An 18,266-nucleotide genomic window follows, 5' to 3' on the forward strand; every position below is an offset into this window, starting at 1 on the left:
CCGTTGACTACGGACCCACGAACCGAAAGTGTAAACCCGATCCCAAAACCCAAGCCAAAAAGCATCGCTTTTTGGAAACCCTTGACCCGGCATGCCAGGAACTCTTTGGGAGAAATCTTCATATTACTGTTGTCCCTTTTTTTGGGCCAATGCCCCACCCTCTTTTTCGAAGCGGAAAATGTTGAAATAATTTGGGCAAAAGAAACGTTCTCACACCTTTCGCAAGGGGAAAGGAGTAAAAAGCACTTAAGTGCCTTGGCCAGGACTCGGGTTTTTAATTGAAGTGCTGTCCGCAGTCCTTGTGTCTATGTGTGTGTGTCGTTTTTCAAGCAGGTGTAAAGTTAAATCATAAAACGAAATTAAAATAAACCAAAGCCAAACGTAATGAAGTACGGTAACACTCCACAAAAAAAGGAAGAAAAGGATTAAGCATGGGCTAACTCGACATCCCAAAGGGTTTCCGGTTGCTTCCCCTGGTGCCCATAATTAGCTGCAAGTTGGCTAACAAATTTTTCGAGAAATTTTTCTACAATTTTTTTGCCTACATTTTTTTACGAGAGCAACATTTCGTTATTGAAAAATTCATGAGCCCTTACCTAGAACATTGACACAAGAACTCAAAAGGGCATCACAGGGGTGTTGCCAAATAATTTACTACAAAAAATAATGTACAAAATTATATTCTTAAAATTTGAGTTATGTTATAGTTTATTTTCGTTTATGTATCGAACACTGTAGTATGGCTGAATATTAACTAATTACCCCTTTTTACGACCAACTCTTTATAGAGCATACGCCACTGGGCGACCGTTTTTGTCATAGTACAATATAATTTATTAAAATTCTTATTTGCAACGGAAAGGACAGTAGCATGAAGATAGCAAGAGTTGGCCAGAATGAGATGGAAAAAGAGGACTGTGCTATAAAAAGCGACTCGTTAGTGTTGAATTTTTAATAAAAAGCCTTACATGATACCGAGTCAGAAAGTAAATTACAATATTCCTTCTATAATTTGTTATAATGAGGCACATTTCTCTCTATATCATCCTCCAATCCTGTTTTGTTATTTTATGTGAGTGTATCTGCCTTTTGGTTGCCATTAAACAGATAAAACCCGACTAACCTGTGTTTTTTTTAGCCGCCTTTTTCACATTTGCATATGGAAAACGCAATCAAAACGCCAGAAAGTCAACAAAACCGCTAAGTAAACTCAAACAGATGGTCAGTGGGAAAGAGGGAAACCCGCCTAAAAATCCGAACATTTCATTTCGGTGGCGACGCATTTGTTTGAACTCCAGCCAAATGCACACGCCCCTTACAGAAACAAACGAACATATGTATATACACCCGTACATAAGCGACATCCGCCGTCATTCACTTCCGGCATTCGGTGTTTGTTTTTGCGGTTACGCCTCCGGAATCGACTGCCCAAATCGGGTGGGTCAGCGACTATAAATGCTCGGTCAGCGAATTGCGCATACGACTGTTGGGCCGTTCTGCACATTCGTGGATTATTGAAGGGGGTTAACGAAGTCTTAACCATTGTAAAAAAATCAGTGTTGGCTCTCTCAGTGTTCAGTTTCTCAGTCATATAACTTTAAACAAATATTACAGTATTCTAAACTTAAAAAACCATCAGCTTGGATTTGATTCTGATTAAATAAATATTTTTAAAAACAACAATTTAAACGCTTTCTTATCAAAACTTAGCATGTGTCAAATAACAATAAAGTTAATTTTATAACCTAATTTGTTTACAAGCAATTACAAAATATTTTAGAAAGATTTCCAAGCAAACGTAGAGCTGTAAAGGAAATTACCGCAGACAAAAAAACCTAGAACTTTAAAGAATATAAATAAAATAGAGCAAATCATTTTCATTTTAAATATAAATAAAGATTATGACGCTGTCCCTTTCCATTTCCGAGAAAAACAATTAAAAAAGATTGTTTACAAATGCATGTTCATGATTCAATAGAAAATTATAAAAAGCTAGTCCCCCATTTATAACCAATTCGAGGTTTGGAATTTTTGTTCTTTCCAAGCCAAAGCACAGCAATTTTCTCCCCGAAATCTTTCAAGTTCGAAGAAAATTAGCCCAACCAATGATGCAGAGAGGCAAAACCGAAATGCCAGGAACAGGCAATTAAAGAGCAACCAATATCCCCCAACCCAAAACCCTCCCCCCAAAAACCCCCAACCTTCGGGGCAGGCAGCCAAGCAAACGGAAAATTCATTACAAACAAATTAACAAATAAATCAAATTTCAATACGAAAATTTGTTTGCGAAAACAATTTTGAGACGGGTTGGTAAGTTCTTAGGATAAGTTCGGGGGATATATACAAATCGTGTGCCACGCCCCAACGCGGAAATCTCGAAAAGGAGGCTGGAATGGGGGGAAATGTTGAATCCGTTTGACTGACAAGCGGCAAATCGTCTGAAGCCCAACGCAGCGCACTTGAGAAATCATTTATCTAAATTAATTCCTGTCGTTTACATTTGCCAGAAACAAAGAGAGGGGTGATTTTTCAGAATGGGCGGTGGAGTTTTTGGGGGTATGTTGGTTTTAAATGCCAACGAAAGCAAAAATCAAAGATTAAGACAAACATTTACTACTTTTCGGATTGGGGGATTCTGTGGATGAACTGCCAATTGCCTGGAAGCCAAACAAACTCACGCCTCAAAAACGCTAACCCACTGATAAATGACATGAATGCGCATTTCTGTCGACATCGCGTTCATAACTCATTTAGAAATTCCAGCAAACTGTAACATACGCAGCCCACAGCCGAAAAAATAGAAAAACAATTAAAATTGTTCTCAGACTGAAATGGCAACATTTTCAACCCTTTCGACGGATCTCAGTTGGGTTTACCCCCGCATTTTAAACTCAACGGGCGGTTTCGTCTGAGTAAAATTTTTGATACATCAAAATCGCGAGGGAAACGCGCGGTTTTTGACGTTAAGCTTTTGGAAAGATGAAAAGTGCTATGAAGAGTGAGAGTGACCCTTTATAACTATATATACTACTCAAATGAGAGGGAGAAAGAGAGAGGAAGAGTTACATTCGCTGTTGGGATAATTGGTTCTGTCAAAAGCAGCAATTATAATGCCTAAGCCTCTCTATAAATGATATATCAAATAGAATACTTGATTGCATATTTCATTTGTTTACTGGGCAGAGTATTACTACTTAGATAACAGTAATATATAAACCCTTGACTTAATTCAATGTTTTTATTAGAAAATATTTTGTAGAATTTTTGTATAACCGGTTCTAGGAACATTTTACATTGTACTTACAACATTTGAGTTTGATACATTATTTGGCATTAACAGACTCTGTCAGAAAATAAAACAATTTTTAATTCACTAGAAAACTAATTAATTCCCTTAAAGTTTTCAGGTGGGAGCTCCAAGAGAATATTATTAGCAAATTCAGGAGATTTACGTGCGTATGCCACTACCAACTTATAGGGAGATAAAAACTTTTGTTGTGGATTATCTTCACCTTGCTGCAAATTCATAGATTTCACGATGTCAACGAAATCATCCAGAAAATCTTCATGCAGAGTTGCCGGCATGCGCTCCAAAAATGGACAAATGGCTTTTACATTATCTATAAATTAATATATCAGAATAAGTTGCTGCTCAATAATGTTTTAACTTTTTTACTTACCTTTTAGGGTTCTAACACCTTCGTAAACAAAAACCTCGTTGCGAATCTCCACATTGTGCTGTATGAAACCCACTTTGTTTAGCAACTGACTAAATTCCTCGCCAGGATTTGTGCTATAGTGTAGCGGCGATATAAACTGATCCACATCCTGCATATAAGCCGACCACTTTTCGTTCATTTTGAGAAGCTTGTACACTTCATAAACGGGATTAGAGGCTAAGAAGGCCAAAAGGCAGTCACCGCCTTCGGGTTTCAATAGGTTGTAGATATTTCCGAGGGCTCCCTTAAGATTTTGCACCCAATGAAGGCAGTAAAAGGAGGTGACATGGTCAAATTTTCCACTCAGCTCCTCTGGGAGTTCTTCACAGCCAATGTCCAGTACCTGAAATCTGGTCCGTTCCTCCCACTGGTAATGTTTACTGGCATAGCCCACCATCTGACTGGAGATATCGGTGCCCACCAGTTGTCCGCGAATCGGTAGCAGAGGTCTTACGAAATCCATGAGTACATTTCCGGATCCCGAGCCGACATCCAAGAGGGCGTCCTCTCCATCGGATCGCCATTGTAAGGTAGAGGCAAACTCGTCCAGAATCAATTTGGCATCGTGCCTTTGCACCTGGTTGGCGTGCTGATATAGAGAGGCCTGATTCATCTCGACAACTGATCGGCAATTGGGGCCGATCTCCAGCTTTATATACGGCTCGAGTCGTGATGTCATCAGTAGCAGATTCTAATTTTTTCTCTCGACTGAAACCCTCTCTACAACTTATGACGTAGAGCTAATTACGTACGAGTATTATTTATTTTTAAAGCTTTGTAATTTTATTGGTTCTGCTAAGGGGAAGCGACAAAAAGTGAGCGAGCGACTAACAGCTAGAAATCCCCCTCTTTTGCTTAAAGTACACTAGTCAACAAAAGTTGTAAAGGAAAGAGATACTGATTAGGAATGTTTTTTAACAGTAACAATATATAAAAAAAAGGTTATTGGTTTTTAAATGGCATACAAAACTTAAAAAAAATTTTTGATAAGTCGAAATTTGTATTAACTACTGGCACTAATAATTTAAAGTTTATTTATGTGTTAAACAAAAAAATTGAACAAGCTATTAAGCAATTTAGGAAATATAAAATTTGTATCTAAATCTTAAAATGTATAAAACACAAAAAACAGCAACAAACCTCGTGCTCATTTTATCTTCCGAAATCGGGCATGGAAAGCTCAAGTTCTAGGTCAATGGAGCTTAGCTAATGCTTCCTTCAAAGAATTATTATCACTTGAAGTGCATAACCAGGCATACACATGCAAATCACATTCGAACTTGAGCACACCTCTGGAAGTAAATTCCATACGGAATTAACATAATTTTCATGACCAGTGTACCAGCCTCCAATTGAACGATGGAGATAAGGCAAAACAAATGAATAAGAATGCCCAAAAATGCTCATTATTTTCGGTGAACCCATAAATGCAGAAGTAAAATATTTTTGAAGTGCATTCACCCAAGAAAGAAATTTAGAAACTTAATTTAGTTCAACGACCTACCCTAAGAATGATTAAAATAGTTCCAGAGAAATTACTCTATTTTTGGAAAAACTTACCAATAATCATTTTTGGAACAACAAATAGAGGGGAAATTTATTTGGTTTGAGTGGGTAACAGAGTTCACCCTTCTCTGCAATATGGCGGGGAATATAAATTCATTAAAAACATTCCATTTAGCTGCAAATTACATTTGTGTAATTGCTGCCAGGCCCAAAAAGTGAAGCTCATGATATTTCAAATATTTCACATATGAGCAAAGCGGCCGTTTGATGTCCCTGGGATATGAATATACACTTTCGACTCCACCTCACGTCCACATTCTGCATTCTCTAACACTCGGCACATCACATCCATATAAATTCATTTGCCGAAAGTGACATCAAAAGCCGTCGCCCGGTTTCTGTTTCTGGCTTAATGTGCGTGGGCGTTACGGCTGGTTAATTGCATTTGTCGCAGACTCTTTTTGGCAACAGAGCAAAAGGCAAAAAGGGGTTATTCGGCTTGCAATTACCGAGAGCTGTCGATTGGCTCGAGCTGTCACAGAGCCACGGAAATCAATTAAATCGGACGAACCAAACCGAAACGAACCGAGCAGAGGACTTCAGGATTTTAATTCATTTGGGAGTAGGAGTTTCTTGACTTAGTCTATGTTAATGCATTTATAGAGCGTAAGTCAATTACGGTTGGAGTTAAGGAAGCAAGTAGAAATTTAAGTAAGAAACTTCAGGATCAGTCAGTCAATTTTATGGGAAAATGTTTTACTATGTAACAGAATGACTCATTTTACTTAGTTATATGCTAAATCGTATAATAGTGACCTATTAGTCTTTTAATAGAACTTGTTATCAAAATGGATTGCTTTAGGAAAACCCTTTACTTTCCCATTAAATGTGTTGTTCACGGTTTAAATTAAGAATATTGAATAATATACTGAATAACAGAAATTGCAAATCACATTTCGCAAAATCAGTCGTTACGTGATTTTTAAAGCGAAACTAATCTAAAGTATTTTTGTTTACAAACCTTTTTCTTAGTAGTCCTAAGCCAATTAAATAATCTCCCACTTTTCTTCTTAACCTCAACCATCCCCTTGAGAAAAGACAATGGATGGAATAAAGAACCGAGAAGGAAAAGTAAACAAAATCTTCTGACTGTATGTGATTTGTAATGGATTCACGAACACTTGAAAACGCACCCAACACCCACCGAAAAACCCATAACCCCCTTCTCCAACAATTGGCCACTCCTTCCTGGGAAACCATTCGCACACACTTGAAAACTATTTAAAGTTTATATAACTGAGTAGTAGACTATAGAAGTCGGTTCTGGTTATTCGTAAATGTGGTACGGGGGTTGGCAGCGCAAACAACAACAACTTTTGCATATGTTGTAATATCAAAATAACAAACAAAGCAAGAAAATCATATTGAAGAGGAAGGGTTTAAAACGGGTGGGGAAATGAGTTTTTAATGTCCCAAAGGGGAATACTTTAGAAGCTTTAGATATGCACTCATCTACACAGATAAAAAACAACTAATATATTAAGTTGTTTAAACAAAAATTCACAAATTTTTGTATCACAAAACATATAATAAATTATACCTAATATGTAATTGGAAAACTAAACTTAAATCCGATTTTGCGATATAACTCTAAAAATAATTATTTCCCAGAAATATAACAACGCTGACGTAAGCATTATTTAAGTATTAATATTAATATACATGCAATTGAATACATTTAATTTTTTACTGTGTATTGGCTCTTAGAGAAGTGTGCGCAATGCGGATTTAAAATACAAAGTAAACGGCGATTTGTTGTTATTGATTAGAGCGGACAGACCCAGACAAACATATGAGCTCATCCTTCACTTCATCTTCCCAGTTTCCACCGAAAATCCAAGGGGCGATTTTCCTGTCTCCCAAGACGACGATGCCCGCAAACTTGATGAGTATTTAAAAGTTTTCCATTGTGTGTTTGATGAATATTTAATTAAGCATAAAAGGAGCCGAGCAAGAAAGGGAAAAACTTCGGCAAAGGGTTGCTACTGTTTCACTGTGTTTTTCTTTTGTTTTTCATTTCCTTTCGCCGAAAACATCCTTTCCCATTTTCCCCAGCATCGTGTGGCGAGCTTAAAGAGTGCAAAAGAATAAAACAAAATCAATTAACGCTTCCTTGTTCCGTTTTAACATTTAGCTGGTTGTTATATTTGAATACTCTTTCTATTAGATAGGTATACTTTTTGACTAAAGAGATTGGAAACTAATTTCAAACTAATATTATTTTTGGTTGAAAATCACTGTTTGCGTCAAAACTCCAATTTTGATTTCTTTTTGCAATAAAGTTGCTTTATAAAATAAGCTGGTTATCGAATTAGTAATTTTAGTGGTAAATAAATCAACTTTTGTGATTTCCTGTAAACGTTAATTAAAAAGCTTAACTTCAGTATTTTTTTGTATTTATTAGGTAGGTACTCTTAAAATAGACATAAGTAATTTAAAAATATTTTTAGGGTATTCAGCGCTAGAATATTGCTACTGTTGTACCTACTGGTTGTATATATTTTTTTATTATTTAAGTATTTTACAAGTTGTAAGCAAAAGGCCAGGCTCAAAAGAGCAGCGAAAATAATTAAATAGTAAAGAAGGCAACCCGCCCAAGAAGCCCCGACCACCACCAAAAAAAAAAAAGCCTTCAACTCAACCCTTTGAGCCACTTTCTCCCCACACACACATTTCTTTTTTCGAAACTCAAGGCCCAAAGAAGCCCACAAATAGCCAAAAGCTAGCGAGTGTTGATGGCAGCCAACGAAATCCTTCCATATTATATGTATGTATATATATATGCATATTCCTTCTTATATTAATTTGTTTTTCTTTTTTCCGATTTTTTGCGGGCGTTGGGAAAATTAATTAAAAATTAAATGAATGAACGAACGCTGGGATAATGAGCCCCTAAGCTGATTTTGCGCTTAAAAGTATGCAATGGGAAAAAATTGTCGAGCTGCCCGAGCATGGCATTCAATAACAATTTCCACCCCACCGCCACGCCCAGTTCTCCTGTACAGGTATTCCGGCCCCGCCACTGCCACCGCCCCTCTGTCCGCACAACAACAAAGAAATGAAAAACTTGCATTTTTTTGTCGCATTTTTTGCTGTTTGTGTTTTATTTTCGTTTAATATCGACAAAGCGCCAACGGAAAAGAAATCAGAGGGGCATGGTGAAGCAGTAAAAAGAGCAACAGAGAAAAATTATGAAATTTTCTTTAACGTAACAAAATATTTTTATAAAATAATCAAGTTTTCCTTTTGCGCTGTTTTGTTTGCTGCAAATTATTTTTAGCTTTGTGGAAAAGCGGACGGGAAAGAAGCTGTAGGGCTTTTTATGTGTTTAAGTGTAAATTAAAATCGTCCGCATTGCGCTTTTATATAATGAGAGAATGGTGGAAAGAAGAAACTCAATATTGAAAGACAAAAATAAAAATTAATTAATAATCGCGAAATACTTCAATAGCAAGCTTACCAAAGAAGAAATCGGTGGAAAAGCATAAAATGATATTTTTCGTTTTTTGTGATTCATAATTCACTTTTCCTAGTCGTGTTTAAAGCAGAAACTTCAGTTTCAATTACAAATTAGCTTCTTGTAAAGGCATGACCTTACCCCAGACAAAATGAAAGTCAAATTCGTGAGAAAGTCACCCCTAAACCGCAAAACAATCTTACTCCAATCCTTAACTATATATCTCCCCTCCTTTGGAAATAAATGAAGGAAAGGACAAGAAGAGGGAGCACTATCAAAAGTCAATTACAATGCAATTATTGTTTCCCCCAACCAGTGAGAACCAGAAAACATTTTCAAAAGCTATTGAAAACTTTAATTGAAAATATCAAATTATTTTCGAGTTAGCGTCAGCAGAAAAAAGTCAAAAAACCCGTCTTGACTTCGATGAGGCTTTAGGGAAGACCAGGGATACATATACACACAAAGATATACAAGTGTGTATATAAACCATTAATTACGAAGCCAGATTGTAGTGAACTGGGGAAAGAAAGTTGCGGCAGAGTCAAGAGTCAGGCCAAATTGTAATGAGTTGGCATTTTGTGAGATTCCCTGAGACTTGGGCGAGCCCCACTGAAATATCTCGTTGTAAAGTAGCTGAAATGACATTAAAAAGGCAAAACCAAGCAGAAAGGACGTCCACATCCTTATGGACACTAACCAGCCGGAAGGGAAGCACACATCATGGGGTTAAACCCAAGCTGGAGATAATTCTCCTTCAGCCCAACAGCCCAACAGCCCCTCTGCCCATCGCCTTCATAGTTTACAATCTTATTATCTTTGCTTGGCATCTCAAGGCCCACACTCACACACATTTTCCTAAGGCAATTAAAAATCTTCACACTGTCGTCGATGTCCTTTTCCTGTTTCTTCCCCGATTTTGTCTGTTTTGTTATCCCCTCGGCCCAACTTGATTTTGTTTATTAAACATATTTTGCATAAAATTCACTTTATTTGCAGTTTATTTCGTAAGAAAATTATAAGGTTCTTCGCTCTCTCCCTTTTTTAGTGCGACACGCTTGATAGTTTTTCCTCCTCCGGGGGAAATCGTGTCTCGGAGAAGGGATAGTGTACCTTATTCTTTGATTATGTTTGATCACGTTCTGTTGGGAAGTTTATTTGCTGGCAAGAAAGGTTTGTTTGCCTGGGATTTCAGTAGTTTGAGATGCATTGCTGAGACTGGATAAGATAAGAAAAACTAGTTGCAGGTTTCTGGTAAATGGGTGTACTTGGGAAATTAAAAACTGGGATTTTCTCCCCAATCACATCACCTTGCTTTATCCATAATTACTAATAGTTCTGTAGAATTTATTTATTTATTGCTAAACAATGTTGCAAGATAGGCGTTACTGCACAAGATAAATTTTTATTCCCCTGAAATATATATGGAAAAAATTCCATTCTCGATATCTACCGGATACAAGCAATCTTGCAGGTTTCTATAAGGCTGGCAAATAAAATGAAACCAGTGCCTTTCACACTTTACTCTTAAGCGGTTGTACAACAGCACAATGCTCAGTCTCGTAATTTATTTTCTTTACATTTTAATTGCATGTGAGGTTTATGGATCTCCGCCAGAGCCCAACAATGGTAGTAGTCATATTTGCATGACAGCAATAAAACCACTGATCGATCACATTGCAACGCACCAGGACCAATGGACAAACGATTCCTTCCATTTTAATATAACCCAAGTCAAACTGGAGAAGATAGAAAAGCAGCAGGAAGATCTTACAAACCTTGTACGACAGGACATTGAAGCCAGATGGCAAAAAATGGAATTTTATTTTACCTCACAAGCGGCAACCATACAGGAATTATTAACCAGGGTTCCAGAAAATCGGCAAAAGATACTTCTACATTGAAAGAAGCCACCGCATGAATTGGTTTGCTGCCCAGAAAACCTGTATGCAAATGGGAGGACAACTGGCGGTCATCCAGGACGAGCAGGAACTGGGAGCTTTAAGATCGAGAATCACCAACGACGCAAGTTACTGGCTAGACATCACCGACTTGGTTAACCAGGGCGAGTTCGAGTCCTGGACCACCGGCACGAGGGCTCCTTTCTTAAAGTGGAGGTCGGGTGAACCCAACCATGCCCGAGAAGGAGAACGATGCGTTGATCTCAAGCAAGGCGCAATGGTCGATGATTGGTGCGAGAATGGGTACTATTTTATTTGCCAAGGTGGCGAAGGAAATTGATTAAAAGTCGACATTGTACCGGATTATTGTTCTTTGAAGTCCAAATAATATGAAATTATTTTATATCTCATAATTTAATATGTTACTCTCAATACTTTAATACTTTACTCCCTTTATACCATTAACCTAAAATAAAGTATTTCAAAAAAATGTTTATATGTAATATAATATTAAACTTATATTCGATTTAAGGGGTTATATCCAGTTCCAATTTTGAAAAAATTTAAAACTTTTTTTTGTTTATTTTGGTTGTACATATTCTATTTTAGCCACCCCTCAACATTTCACGCTGGGCTTATCTAACACATTCCCTTCAGCACCCCGTATGCAGTCACACATGAAAATCCCATAAAAATTGACAATAATAAGCCACATATCATCATTTCACTCTTCACACATATGCACAGACGTACGTTCCACTCGATAAGAAGTCAGCAAGGCCTGCAAATCAACCAGAAATCGAAGGCTACTCCGCAGCCACAGCCACCCCTCCGAAACCGAAAACCAAATGCCGAATGAAGAAGAAAATCCCATAAAAAACAGTTCAATGATATAGAAAAATAGATAAAGCTAAATTTGCAAAAATAACAACAAAGGGACTCGCAATGGCTGGGGAAATGGCAAATGGAAAACGCGTGGCAGCGAATCAACTTTAAACTAAGCCGCACAAGGCACTTGAGAATAAAAAAAAAGTCGAAGGGCACTCGGATCTCCGTGGTGTTGTCAAGTGAATAATGGGACAAATCCGCAGAGTAAATATGACACGTTGCAAAATGGCATTTGATGATAAAAAATTTGAATTTCAGGGTTCAACGCCACACTCACAAATACGACTAAAAAATTCGCAAACGAAATATATGTATGTTACATACCATAAATACCTATATGAAACGAAAATACTTGAATTTAAGAATATATACAAAGATTTTTTTAAAACTGAAAATATTCGTAAGAAATGCATTTTTAAATTACAAAAACTTTATATTATATAGTCGAAATCAAAAAGATTTACTTTTTATGAAATTTTTAGGCAATGTAAAACTTTTTTTTGTGACTGCACGCACTCATAAACGCCCCATATCTGGAAGGTTTGATGTCACTGACAGACGCACATCCTTCGGGAAAGGTGTTTTGACAGGACTTCAGGGCAAGTCAGAAGTGCAGACACAACAACAGGAACAACAAAAACCGGGAGCAGTGGCAACAAGGGGTTAATATTTACGCCGCACCCTCACCGTAGCGTATCAATAAAAAGATTGCTCCGCTGGGCATACGAAATGTTTGTTTGATAAGCCAGTACAGAGAAATCACTGCACAGAAGAAAATTTAAAAAATAGTAAAATAATTAAAATATTATATTAATAAAATGGTTACCAATGACCTATTTAAATCTCAAACTATAACCTATGTTGTGTGAAAAAAATAACTTATGTATTTTTATTTTTTTTAAATATTAAAAACGTACACAACTATCGTTTTTTCAGTGTTGTTATTCTGGGGGCTCATTTTTGCCCTCTGAAGTTAATACAAATATTACGCCTTTTTATGCTGAAAGCAGAAAGTGCAAACCAAATGTGGCATAAACATTACTTTTGGAAAAAGGGTTAGCCACACCCCCAACTTTTTGTAGACGCCCCCAGAAGTTATGACTTTGTGTCATTGAATCTTTATGTGTGCATTCGATATGCATTAAAATTCAATAATCATAAAAATAACACACCGAATAAAGAAAAAATCCAGGCCCCGATATGGACTCCCCCAATTAACCCTTGAATGGCAGAAAAAGGAAATTGTTTGGCTCCGTCTCTCTGTGGCAATATGAACGTCACATAAATCTTGGCAACACTACTACTAAGTCGCTATTAAGTAAAATTGACCACATATTTTATCTCATATGCGCACGCAACGAACGCAGACCGGAATGGGGTGGGTCAGGGGTCATTGCGGGTGGTGGGCGGTGGGGGGAGATGCTGGACAGCCAAAACAATGTGCGGGTAAATGAAACCAAAGCTTCAAAAAATCGCCAATTAAATAAACTTGGAGAAAGAAGCAATTAAAGGGGAAATCAGGAGAAGATATGACAATTAATTATGATTTAATGTTTTTTTTTAAATTTATTCATTATTAAATTAAAATAATTCATATAGTCTAAAGGGTAAAAACCTAATATCAAGTCAGAAAAAAAATAAATTGTGAAATAAATAATTGTTAAGAGATATAAGATCTGATTTCGTTATATACTGCACTTTGAATTAAAACTACTATTAATTTTGTGGAATGTTAAAAAGAACAATTGGTATTTTTTAGTGCAAAATAGTCGTTAGTGCACCAGATAAATGTTTATTCCCCTGAGATCTATGAAAGCTTTTTTTAAAGCTGGTAAATAAAATAAAAACCAGTGTTCTTCATACTTTACTCCTAAGCGGTTGTACAATCACACAATGCTCAGTCTTGCAATTTATTTTCTTTGCTCATTAATTGCGTTTGGAGTTTATGGATCTCCACCAGATCCCAAAAATTGTGGCGGATTCGTATGTGTTTTAAATGATCCACCAAATCAATGCGGTCAATTTTGTCTGGCAGCATTAAGGCCACTCATCGATCACATTGCAATGCAGAAGGAATGGAATACCAATGATGCCTTCAAGTTAAATAAAACCCAAGTCAAACTGGAAAATATTGAAAAGCAGCAGGAAACTCTAAACAACCTTGTATCACAGGACATTGAAGCCAGATTGCAAAAAATGGAAAACCAATTGCAGGAATTATTAACCAAGGTTACGACTGCACCTCTGCCTTTAAAGGCAGTTGTTCTACCAGGATTCGAGAAGATCGGCAAAAGATACTTCTACGTTGAAAGGACCCACCAAATGAATTGGTTTGCTGCCCAGAAAACCTGTATTCAAATGGGAGGACAACTGGCGGTCATCCAGGACGAGCAGGAACTAGAAGCTTTAAGATCGAGAATCACCCACGACACAAAATACTGGTTGGGCATCAACGACTTGGTGAACGAGGGCGAATACGTGTCCTGGACCACCGGCAAGAGGGTCCCCTTCTTAAAGTGGAGGCCGGGTGAACCCAACCATGCCCGAAAGGGAGAAAACTGTGTGAATCTCTTTATAGGCGCAATGTACGATAATGGGTGCGACATAAGGTACTATTTTATTTGTCAAGCTGCCGAAGGAAATTGATTAAAAGCATTGACATTGTACCGGGGTATGGTTCTTTAAAGTCGAAATAATTTGAAATTAACTTATATCTCATCATTACATATGTAACTTTCATTAATTGTATTAATTCTAGACTGTCTCTATACCAATATCAAAAATAAAGTATTTTTAAAATGTTTATAATATTATATTATATTGAAGTGCTGTTACCAGTAAATATGCGTTGTATTTTACATTCAGTGGAATCATGCAATGTAGAGAAGGTTTTTTAAGTAAGTGCCCTTGCTAATTGTGTAAAATGACACAACTAAATAAGGAGTGTGACGCGAATAACTATAGACAACAGTAAATCCGATAAGAATAATCGATACTATCGAAAGCGCGTATTCAGTGACGTGTTCCTTTTTTTTAGCGAATAAAAGCCGCATAGCATCGCATCTGTTCGGGTTACTTTAGTTAAAGAAGACAAGTCGCGTAGATTAAAAATTACTGTAGATAAACACTAAGCAGATAGACACGTAAGCGGATCAAAGAAAAACAACCAAAGATGAGGCAACTGGGTAGGTATAATGAAATAAAATAACCAAATTATGTTAGTAATGACTATTTGGAACGCCCCCGCAGCGAGCATATTGTTGCTGGCTTTTGTCGTGGCCAAAACTAATGCCTTCTATTCGCCCACTGATGGCGTCGTGGAGCTGACGCCCTCAAATTTCGACCGAGAGGTACTGAAAGACGACGCCATCTGGATTGTGGAGTTCTATGCCCCGTGGTGCGGCCATTGCCAAAACCTAGTTCCCGAATACAAAAAGCTGGCCAAGGCTCTAAAAGGAGTTGTTAAAGTGGGTTCCGTTAATGCCGATGCGGATAGCACGTTGAGCGGCCAGTTTGGTGTACGTGGCTTTCCCACCATCAAGATTTTCGGAGCCAACAAGAAATCGCCCACAGATTACAACGGCCAAAGGACGGCTAAGGCCATTGCTGAAGCTGCTTTAGCTGAGGTCAAGAAAAAGGTACAGGGTGTCCTGGGTGGCGGAGGATCCTCCTCCGGCGGCTCCTCTAGCTCATCCGGCGATGAGGTCATCGAACTCACAGAGGACAACTTTGACAAACTGGTCCTGAACTCCGACGACATCTGGCTGGTGGAGTTCTTTGCGCCATGGTGTGGACACTGCAAGAATCTGGCTCCCGAATGGGCCAAGGCCGCCAAGGAGCTGAAGGGCAAGGTCAAGCTGGGTGCCCTGGATGCCACCGCCCATCAGAGCAAGGCAGCTGAATACAATGTTCGTGGTTATCCCACAATTAAATTCTTCCCGGCGGGCTCCAAGCGCGCCAGCGATGCCCAGGAGTATGATGGCGGACGCACTGCTTCGGATATTGTAGCCTGGGCCGGCGATAAGCATGTGGCCAATGTGCCAGCACCGGAACTTATTGAAATCACCAACGAGTCCAGCTTTGACAGCGCCTGCGAGGGCAAGCCATTGTGTGTCGTCTCCGTGCTGCCACACATTCTTGACTGCGATGCCAAGTGCCGCAACAAGTTCCTGGATACTCTGCGCACCCTGGGCGAGAAGTTCAAGCAGAAACTCTGGGGCTGGGCATGGGCAGAAGGCGGTCAGCAATTGGCCCTGGAGGAGTCCCTGGAAGTGGGAGGTTTCGGCTACCCTGCTATGGCTGTGGTCAACTTTAAGAAGATGAAATTCTCCGTGCTTAAGGGATCCTTCTCTAAGGACGGCATCAATGAGTTCCTGCGCGACATTTCCTACGGACGTGGACACACGGCACCGGTTCGCGGAGCCAAAAAGCCAACCATTGTGTCCGTGGATCCGTGGGACGGAAAAGATGGCCAGCTGCCCACCGAGGAGGACATCGATCTGAGCGACATCGATCTGGATAAGGATGAGCTGTAAGGCTTTAGGAGATCGGAGACCAAGACTGTGCGGCTCGAGCTCAAATTTCCACTTATTAAACTTACAAACACTTGCATTTTAAATGATATTCATTAGTCAGCCAGCGTATCTAAATATAAATAATTCATAATTATCTATTAGCTTTTTTTTACCATCCTCACATAGATCTAGACAAAACGAAACCAGCGAACATAAGAACTATGTACAATAAAATTAATAAACTGTGCAACAAAACGAGTTAATTGTGGGCGAGTTTTACTCTGATTTCTGAGAAATAATTATGCTACGATGAATCATCTAATTTAAATAAATTGAACGAAATTTCATATAACATGTTGCATGTATTTTTCTTGTTTACCGTTTGCAGAGGTAAAAACTTTTATTTTCTGTAAAAATTCGTATAAAAATTTCCAAAAAAGATTTTTGTATATAAAATTTGATAGGCTTAATTCTAGGTAACGTCTAAAAACGTTTTTGACACAATGTATAGAAAAATTCTGGTCTAAATGCACTGAATGTTGCTTGAATGTATTTGTTGTGGCAGATTGGCGCTTATACTATGATTGGCATGATACATATATTAAGTACTTGGTTCCGATTTAAGTACAACCTGTTTGTTTGTTGGGACGGGGTGAAACAATTTGCAATATCTGGGAAAAATTTAAAGCATCACAACGAGTTTATCTGTTAATACGATGAGATTTTGCATGCAAATTAGGCTGCGAGAATACGGTACAAAAAAAGATTGCTGCATATCTTAAAATTTCGTAAGAAACAAGCAGGCAACGTGACTCAATTGCCTCACTTTGGCTTTGCCCAAAACAGGGCCAGGAACAAAGCGGTGTGTAAGCGGCTAAAACTACCTGCACAAAAAGAAATAAAAAGGCCAAAGATGCTGGAGGGACATGAAAAGAGGTTCGGAGGACAGGCCAAACTTGTTGAGCCTGGGATTAAGAAAAACACAGATAAAGAAACGGCGGAGATGTGTAGGAAACCCAATTTACAATTATGAATGATTAATTCCCTTTCCAGTGAACTCCTCAACTGGTTATTGCATTGGTCCTAAGTGTACCTGACAAGAAATTGTATATTGTTTCATTTCATACGAAAGTTTTAAAAATATTTTCTTTTTTTTTTTTAGGAATTAAGAACATTGTAAGTACACGGATTTATAAAACTATTTTTGTTTTTATGGACAAAAAAAAATTAAAATTAGATGGTTGACATTTGTGCCATTTCCATGACTTCGTTAAATTAAATAATTCAAAAAAGTTTTGGTCAAGGGAACAAGTGGTCTAATTACTTTAAACTCGATGATTATATGAGCTTCAAAATTATAAGAACTATGTTTGATACTTTTCTTGTCAGTTTTGCTTAGGACCTTGAATCTGTAGTCTTACTGATAGATTTACGTTTCTGGCTGGCATAAAAGTCTTTTTAGAGTTACTAAATAAAGTACAGCTAAACCACAATCATACGGGTGTCCAGACCTCGAATCAGGCCAGTTGATGGTGGTGTTTCTGGTCGGGATAGTTTTCTATGGATTGGATGGAACGCGATGTGGCGGCGGTAATCGTTGAGGACACGTCCATAAACCTATATTTCTTTTCATCGCGACATAGCAATGGGTAGCAAATGATGCCGTAGTAGAAGACCAGGCAAAGTACAATAACTGTAAAGATAATGGCGATTATGCCGAATGTCGAGATTCCTGTCCGACTGTCCAGGTACTCCTTGGGCGTCTGTGGGGGCGGCGTTGTGGTCGGCGGCTCCGTGGTCTTGTAACCCCTTCTGTAACTCCGCGCTGCACTTGCACTGAAAACCATGCAACTGGCGCCTGAAACAACGAGATTGGTTGGTTTTCTATATCACATCTCGCGATTTCCCCCTTTTTTCACTCACCTAAAAAGATCACACACAACAGGTACGCGCTGCGAGACATTTTTAATTTACTTCGAATTCACGATTGAGCACGAACTACGCTAGATTGCCTTTCTTTTAGCCACGAGAACGGGACGCAGACGCAGAACAGAGAGTCAAGAATCGAATAACTATAACAAAGCAACAAGACAAAAACCTTTCGCTCTGGCGTAGGTGGTAGGGATGGAACAAGACGGGCTATCGATACTCTTCTCCCTATAAATGATTAATCTCATTTTAAATTCTTATACTATATAAAAATACTACTTTATTAGAAAAT

General features: G+C 38.2%; 5 protein-coding genes across 5 annotated transcripts; 3 read left to right on the forward strand and 2 right to left on the reverse strand.

Moving 5' to 3' along the window:
* Window positions 1-3,222: 3,222 nt before the first annotated feature.
* On the reverse strand, window positions 3,223-4,332 carry LOC108098176 (juvenile hormone acid O-methyltransferase). The gene is made up of 2 exons (XM_017200909.1): window positions 3,681-4,332; window positions 3,223-3,620 (listed from the first exon to the last, which is right to left on the reverse strand). Exons 1-2 carry the CDS (start codon window positions 4,330-4,332, stop codon window positions 3,382-3,384), a joined length of 891 nt encoding a protein of 296 aa, XP_017056398.1. The 3' UTR covers window positions 3,223-3,381.
* A 6,327-nt stretch (window positions 4,333-10,659) lies between these two features.
* LOC122320269 (C-type lectin 37Db-like) lies at window positions 10,660-10,983 on the forward strand. The gene has a single exon (XM_043208410.1). The coding sequence runs from the start codon at window positions 10,660-10,662 to the stop codon at window positions 10,981-10,983; it is 324 nt and encodes a 107-aa protein (XP_043064345.1).
* Window positions 10,984-13,424: 2,441 nt separating this feature from the next.
* Window positions 13,425-14,328, forward strand: LOC108098170 (C-type lectin 37Db-like). The gene has a single exon (XM_017200903.2). The coding sequence runs from the start codon at window positions 13,425-13,427 to the stop codon at window positions 14,175-14,177; it is 753 nt and encodes a 250-aa protein (XP_017056392.2). The 3' UTR covers window positions 14,178-14,328.
* A 227-nt stretch (window positions 14,329-14,555) lies between these two features.
* Window positions 14,556-16,308, forward strand: LOC108098222 (protein disulfide-isomerase A6 homolog). The gene is made up of 2 exons (XM_017201003.2): window positions 14,556-14,716; window positions 14,781-16,308. Exons 1-2 carry the CDS (start codon window positions 14,704-14,706, stop codon window positions 16,064-16,066), a joined length of 1,299 nt encoding a protein of 432 aa, XP_017056492.1. The 5' UTR covers window positions 14,556-14,703; the 3' UTR covers window positions 16,067-16,308.
* A 704-nt stretch (window positions 16,309-17,012) lies between these two features.
* LOC108098223 lies at window positions 17,013-18,164 on the reverse strand. Its single transcript, XM_017201004.2, has 2 exons — window positions 17,969-18,164; window positions 17,013-17,903 (listed from the first exon to the last, which is right to left on the reverse strand). The coding sequence occupies exons 1-2, from the start codon at window positions 18,006-18,008 to the stop codon at window positions 17,563-17,565; spliced, it is 381 nt and encodes a 126-aa protein (XP_017056493.1). The 5' UTR covers window positions 18,009-18,164; the 3' UTR covers window positions 17,013-17,562.
* Between the last annotated feature and the right edge of the window lie 102 nt (window positions 18,165-18,266).

The sequence above is a fragment of the Drosophila ficusphila genome, unplaced genomic scaffold, assembly GCF_018152265.1.
Source record: "Drosophila ficusphila isolate 14025-0441.05 unplaced genomic scaffold, ASM1815226v1 contig_436, whole genome shotgun sequence".
NCBI lineage: Eukaryota > Metazoa > Arthropoda > Insecta > Diptera > Drosophilidae > Drosophila > Drosophila ficusphila.